Raw genomic sequence first — 7,400 nt, forward strand, 5'->3', positions numbered from 1 at the left:
CATTTTATTCAACAGACCGGGGGCCTGCTTTACCACCACCCCCACCCCACCCCACCCCGTTCTTGTAATAACTCAGGGCTCCCTAAATTCCCTGCTACAGTAATTGTAAATTTATGATTAAATTTGAACACAATGACATTTGGGATTGACTGAAAATTGAATTATTTATGCTTTTAGACTACCACTACTTCTATTGTACCGTTCGTTTTAGTCTCTATTGATACCGAATATAAATAGATGGCTACCTGCCACATACAGTTTTACTCGGTAAGCAGTAGAGTGTACTGGGCATATATTTTTTGAGACCGTACAACAATAAAATATCCTACATCACCGATTTATTCAAGGCCAAATGCAACAACCTATACTGCCATACCGTGAATATGCTGTCCGGACCCACTTGCACGTTATCGGTATGGATATGGGTGAAACGGTATATATACACATTGTTCAGGGTGTGTGGTGAGGGGGTAGGGCGTTGAAATGACGTTTAGTGCTTTTTCTGTGTATCGGAGAACACCATTCTCAGTGGGGGGGGGGGGGTTTCACAGAGATGGTTGTGGTTTTACAAAAAATGGAATACAAAAATAAAATTTGAACGAATGACATGATGAAGTTCAACATTGTATTTACCAGAAACACGATTGAACTGTTTATCTCTTTCAGATACCTTGATCGAGATTCTTTTTGTCAATTATTGCTAGGGAGACGATTTAGGTTTGGAAAATCAACGTGCTGTGTTTTATTTGTCTTCAATGTCAACGTTAATACAATCATTCCTGTAACATCTGGTTCACTTTAATAAAGCCATCTCATTTAAATATTGTGTGTAGATATATGTAGAACCGTGGTATTAAACATGAGAAAAAGTTATTCTGCAGTTGAATGTATATTAAGACATATTTTGATTTCAGATTGTTTGCAGACGATTCGAACCTTTTTCACACTTTTCCCACAAAGTTCAACAATATTGACCTGTCCATAGTAAACCACGAGTTTCATAATGTGACGGCTTGGTGTACTGCAAACAAGCTCACAATAAATGAGTCTAAAACAAAGTACATTCTTATGAGAAGTCGTAGGTTTTCACCCAGTGTCAGTGGAACTCTTTATGTAAATAGGAATGCTATTGAGCAAGTTAATTATGCGTCGTTTGTTGGTATTGTCATTGATGAACATCTGCTTTGGAAGGAACACATTTGTCATGTAAATAATATTATAAGAAGAAAAATAGGCGCCATTTTCAAACTGAGGGAATTCGTACCGAAACATGTACTTACTTTTCTCTACACCACTTTCATCCAACCTCATATATCCTATGGGTTAGAAGTCTGGGGAAATACTTTTCATTCATATTTAGATTGTATTTTATTATCCCAGAAAATGGCTATGCGTGCTATTTCGCATAGCCATTTTCGGAAACATTCTTCTCCTCTTTTCAACCAATTAGAAATTCTCGACGTTTTTAAGTTACACAAGTATTTAGTAGGGGTTTTTGTTTACGACTTAATACACAATAATTTACCACACTCTATAACCGATTATTGCACGCTGTTGACTTATGAATACAATACACGACAGAAGGCTCAGGGCAATTTATGTATTCCGCCAGTGAAGACATCAGTTGGACAACAATCAATATCATATACAGGTGCAACTACATGGAACGACATCAAATACAATATCAGGAAAGAACCAACACGACATAGTTTCAAGCGGTCACTTAAAATTGATTTACTAAAAGAATATATAGCATAGTTGGCATTCTTCAGCGAACTTTCTTCTCATCACTTTTAAAATGACTTGGATTGGGATGGGGGTTGGGGGGAGGGGCTAGTGCGTTTAGTAACACCCGTGAATGTTTAACCATTAACCATTAATGTAAGGGGTCAGACTTGATTAGCAAAGTTATTTTCTGACTCCCATTGCCTGTATAAATTGTGTATAAATATTTTTTTTTCCAAGTGATATGTAATTATTTATTGTACAGGTAATAAAAATCAATCAATCAATCAAAATCAATCACATATAAATCCCTCTCTTAAAATTCGTCAGCTAAATCTGCTTGTAGATATGACCTGATATGAAACTTTATGAAACATGTGACCCCTGACATCATTACTATGTGTACCACGTTACATAGAACTTGATGCCTGCACTGTCAGATACAGGCTAATTTCAAAACACTCACTAAAACCAATAGCTACATTAACAAACTTTTCAGGACATGTGCACTTTGTTATGGTTATAAGTATATAACAAATTATATTGAATTGGAAGTATGCATTCTTCAGATATAGCATGATTACTAAAATCATTGATTATGCAAATGACTCACGAAATCTAACAGTTTCATCAATAATCTTTATAGGAGATACTTGTACCCTGGCATCATGAACGTATGCCAAGTGTTATAAACAATTTGAAGCTTGCACTCTTCAGATAGAGCCTAATTACTGAAAATCATTAATTATGCATATAACTCATTAAAACTAAAAACTACAATATCAAACTTTATAGGACACATGCTCATTGTTATCATCAATGTATGCACTATTGAATTTAAAGGTTGCATTCTTAATATATATAACCTAATTGCTGAAAATCATTTATTATGCAAATGACATTGTATATTTACCAAAACCTAACACCCTAATGTGCACCATATTTTGTTTGAATTGCGCCAATCGTTTTTGAGTAAATGATGACACATACACACACAGATATACATACATACATACATACATACATACATACATACATACACACAGACAGACAGACAGACACATACATACATACATACATACATACATACATACATACATACATACATACATACGCACGCACGCACGCACGCACGCACGCACACACACACACACACACACACACACACACACACACACACACACACACACACACACACATCCCATAAACACATCTCATCCCTAAAATATAACCGTAAGGTACAAATGCTATAGTTATTTCAGTACATGTCACGTCAATTCTTGACATCCCGATCAAACTATTTAGGGAAAGAATTCTAAAATTTCCGGGTACTTTAATATGTTAAAAAGATCACTCAATTTCGAAAGTTTAAGCCATTGCGAACACTTTCATGTGTGACAAGGCTGTGTTAAAAACTATTTCGACGACAAGTAAGTACTTCTGTTCCTTATTCATGATTGAGTTAATTTCTTGTCATTCAATAGGCCATGTGATGAAACACTTCGGTACAGCTAGCTGTGTGGCGCTGATGTTGTGCACAATACCCCATTTATTCAATTTTAGACTAACATATCTATAAAATAATAATAATAAAGCCCACTACACTGCGTCTTAGTGCTCTTAATAATACTCAAAAAGGAAGAAAAATGGATAAAATGACAACAATTAACAATTTACGTGGTTAAAAACGAAAAAGTAAACGAGGCTAAAATAACCCCATTCTAGATCAACTTGAAGTTCGATAGATTTTGTTCTAGTTCATACCACGATATCTGCTGGATATACACACTTTATAAAGGTACAGTACTAGTGTCCTAATGTTCCATCAATTTAATGCTTTGTTTGCAGAGCAAATAACATTTTCACTATGAAGTGATTGATAGGCATGTTCATTGGCAAGCAAGTTATGGATGTGTGTAATCATTACTTTCTTAACTGCAAACCAATATCAACAAGGGACATTTTGTGTGGTCTAATACCTTAACTGTGAGTGATTTCATTAAACAAAGCCATCAATGATAAATATGAATTCAACTGGTAAACCAATTGAACAGTCAGGTGATAACCATCCACCTGAGTAGCGCGTGCATCCCCCCCCCTTCCCACTCCCCATACCGTCATACGTGTACAGAAAACATATCACTGTATGGGGAGACACGCGATGCATCTTGCTAAACATCAACAGTTCTATCGAATCAAGTATACCAAAACACACGACAGTAATAATTCAAAAACAATGTTAAAATAGAAATTCATTTTTCATTTTAGATGGTTCTGAAATAGAATGGTGTGGACACTGTCTATCAGACATGTACTGCTAGTAATATCAAAAGTACGTCAACATGTTACACTCCACTCAAATCGTCTGATTAAGAAACAATTTCATATTGACGAATAAGAGTCAACATAATTACATCATTCTTGTTATCATTATCTTATATTGGTGGATTATTGAAAGCTCCACATTGAGTTGTTCTGGTGTACATGGCAAACTTGTAGCTATTCACCTGCACAGATGAGTTTTCATCATAATACTATACATAATATTATTAATTGTTATTGCAAAAAAAAAAAATAGCCCACAGTTTATATCGATTCACTTGCATGTATACTTAACACGGATAGCGAACTAAGAGTATATATACATTAAATGTGTTGACTGTTTGTGCAAGTTGATGTAATGTTAATGTAATGTCCATTAAAACGTGTCATTGAAGCTGCATTAGCTTTGGGTGTTTTTTTTAAAGTTTCGCTAGATAAAATTACTTACTTGTAATATTGTACTCCCTGATCACAGTATTGTATCACCTGAGGGTAAATGTAGTCTGTGTAGCTCTATACATAATGTACAACTAATGAAATTAAATTGAATTTTGGATGTGCATCTAAAATGGTGGTTACGATTTCAACCTGTTACTGTACTACTTATGGATAAGATTGATCATTGATTAAGATGTACGATGCCTAATTATTGATTTTTTAAAAAGTGAATATATTGTTGCCTGATCGATGATCTAGAAATGATACAGATTCAAAACCAAGCTTTTTTTTTTTTTTTTTTACAAGATTTAGACTTGTCACTGCACTACCTATGGATACTATTGACTATTAATTAACAGATACAATTTTTTTTTGTAAGTAATTAATTATTATTTTAGTGAATATGTCGTTCGTTACTTGATGAAAAATAAATGTCCCAGTTGCAGTTAGTGTAGGTTTAATTAATGCATATTCATGCTAACATACCTATTTCAAATCTTGGTCCTGGTATTTAGCAACGCTCTTTTCATTGTGAGAGATAGCTCCTTGGTACGTCAAGAGTTGGAGCTTTATACATGCCTGCATTGGCTATTTAATTTAGTTTTCTCACAGGTACAGAAGTCAAGTAGCAATGGGTTGTGTTTATGGGCTTTTTACTAACTTACTTGATTAAAACTAGACTGGTGTATCAACGTTAATGTTGATGCATTCCTTCTATAACATTACAATTGTCTTCTAGTAGCATTTTTAAAACATATATTTCCTCGCCATGTTTTAATACGTATAGTAAATTACGTCATCCGCTAGTTCATATGTGATATCTCAATACCCGGTCTGAGTTCAGGTGAATGCAAGTGATTATACTTCAATATTAAAGTAAATACGGTGAGTGCCTTTTAAATCTATCGCACAAAGTACACCTAAAAACGTATGAAGTCAGCTTGTTCCAATATTTTATCGAACAGATTACATTCAGTTGACATCTGGTTAGGCAGTGGATGGGTTTTCTATTTTAGTGAATTTTTTTCCCAAGTCTATTTTAGTGACATTGTAACATTTCAGGGTAGTCAAACAATAAATATGGAGCATAGACAGCAATGCCCCATGTGATATTTTCACTCACTACCCGCATTTCAATCGTCAGTTGCTTAGTAAACCTGTTTTTGTCGATGTTGTATTAATGTAAATGTGCGCACATAGTGTACTGTATGATACCCTAGGCTGGTAATTCCTCTATTTGTACACCCTGGGGCCATAGAGAAATATCCGCCCAAACCTCAAGGGCTAACATAATTGTTTTGAACGTTATATTTATATTGCTTATTTTCAAAACATTAAATATCAAATTTTGAGTCTAAGGTTGTGCAACAATTGTAGGAATATAGCAGAAATGGCCAGAATGTCAACGACAATTCTCTTGTGATACCTCATAAAACATCTCTTTACAGTTGATTGATATTTGTTACCTGTCGAAGTGGGTTACTAGTATATGTACTAAATGATAAATGTACAGGACTGCACACAGTGTACAGTTAATGTCTGCTATATGGCTATTATTTATTAACATAAGTTGTTGAATGTATGTATCGTATATATACTGAAAGAAGCTAATGTAACAACAGTGGTTTTTTAGTCCAAACGAAGGGGGGGGGGGCTAGTAGAATGGGTTCCGTCCGATCCGTGCGTCTGCAATACATCATTTTTCAGATATACACATATTTAATTTCATTCAAACCTGGGTCAAATGTGACATATCTTGTGAGACATATGAACATCACTTTCTTTCGCAACATATGTATATTTGTTAGATAAACATATTTTTTACTGCCCAACTCAAAAAATATTGAACACATAGACTCCATTCAAGTGTCTACCACATATTATCAGGTACAAGCTTTCCTTTAAGACATTGGCCCTTGAGCTATTTCTTGCATATGTGTCACAGACACTTTGTAGTATTGAAATGATATCAATTTCTTTTAAATTATGTACACAGGTTATATAGAAGATTAAATTATGTACACAGGTTATATAGAAGAAGATGCCATGCATTACTTTTAGTGTTCATATAACAGTGTTTAATGAATGTTAGCCATATTTGTAGTAAAAAATCATGACTTACAGAATACCTCAAAATCTGTACTACACAGAGACGCCACATTCAAGTGTCTAACTCCATATCCTCGGGTGTAAGCTTTCTTGTAAGACATTGACGGTTAACCTTAACCTAGCCTTTCAGGATCAATTATCTACATCATATTGCAGACACTTTAGGGTGTGATCAATATTTTATAAGATCTTGTAATAAGGTAACAAGGAACAAGGAAGACACACACTTGCACTAATTTTGTTGTTCAAATAACCTTTTCCTTTTACTGAAAAACAGCCATATTTGGTGTAAAAAATCAACAATTTGTTTAACAGCTCTAGAATCATGAGACAGCGATTTCATTCAAGTGTCTACTACTATAATATAAGATTCCATTCAAGTGTCTACTACTATACTATAAGATGTTACCTTTCTGATAATATAACCTTTAATTTCTGTTAGTATTTTGACTCTGAACTTTACCTTCTGAGTCAAAATGTAACAAATCATGACTAACGCAGAAAAGAAGTAAAGTACTTGAGGGTTCTGTTTTCTATGAAGATATGGCACACACACACACACACACACACACACACACACACACACACACACATCCCATAAACACATCTCATCCCTAAAATATAACCGCAAGGTACAAATACTATAGTTATTTCAGTACATGTCTATGGGAAGCCGTTCAGGCCAAAAGTTGTTTTTTATTTTTGCTATAGTATTTTATATTTTTCGTACTTACAAACTAATTTTAACAGTTTATGTACTTTTATTCCATGTTCACATTATTTTAATTGAAATAAGTTTGCATTTA

The 7,400-nt window shown here is 34.2% G+C and overlaps 1 protein-coding gene across 1 annotated transcript in view; it reads left to right on the plus strand.

The window, feature by feature from the left end:
• Window positions 1–3,072: 3,072 nt before the first annotated feature.
• LOC144432802 (L-rhamnose-binding lectin CSL3-like) overlaps window positions 3,073–7,400 on the plus strand; it is a 23,496-nt gene continuing 19,168 nt past the window's right edge. Inside the window, exon 1 of the mRNA XM_078121081.1 lies at window positions 3,073–3,155. Coding sequence (XP_077977207.1) covers window positions 3,116–3,155 — 40 coding nt within the window. The 5' untranslated portion in view covers window positions 3,073–3,115. The remainder of the gene's footprint in view (window positions 3,156–7,400) is intronic.

This window comes from Glandiceps talaboti, chromosome 3 (genome assembly GCF_964340395.1).
Source record: "Glandiceps talaboti chromosome 3, keGlaTala1.1, whole genome shotgun sequence".
Lineage (NCBI taxonomy): Eukaryota > Metazoa > Hemichordata > Enteropneusta > Spengelidae > Glandiceps > Glandiceps talaboti.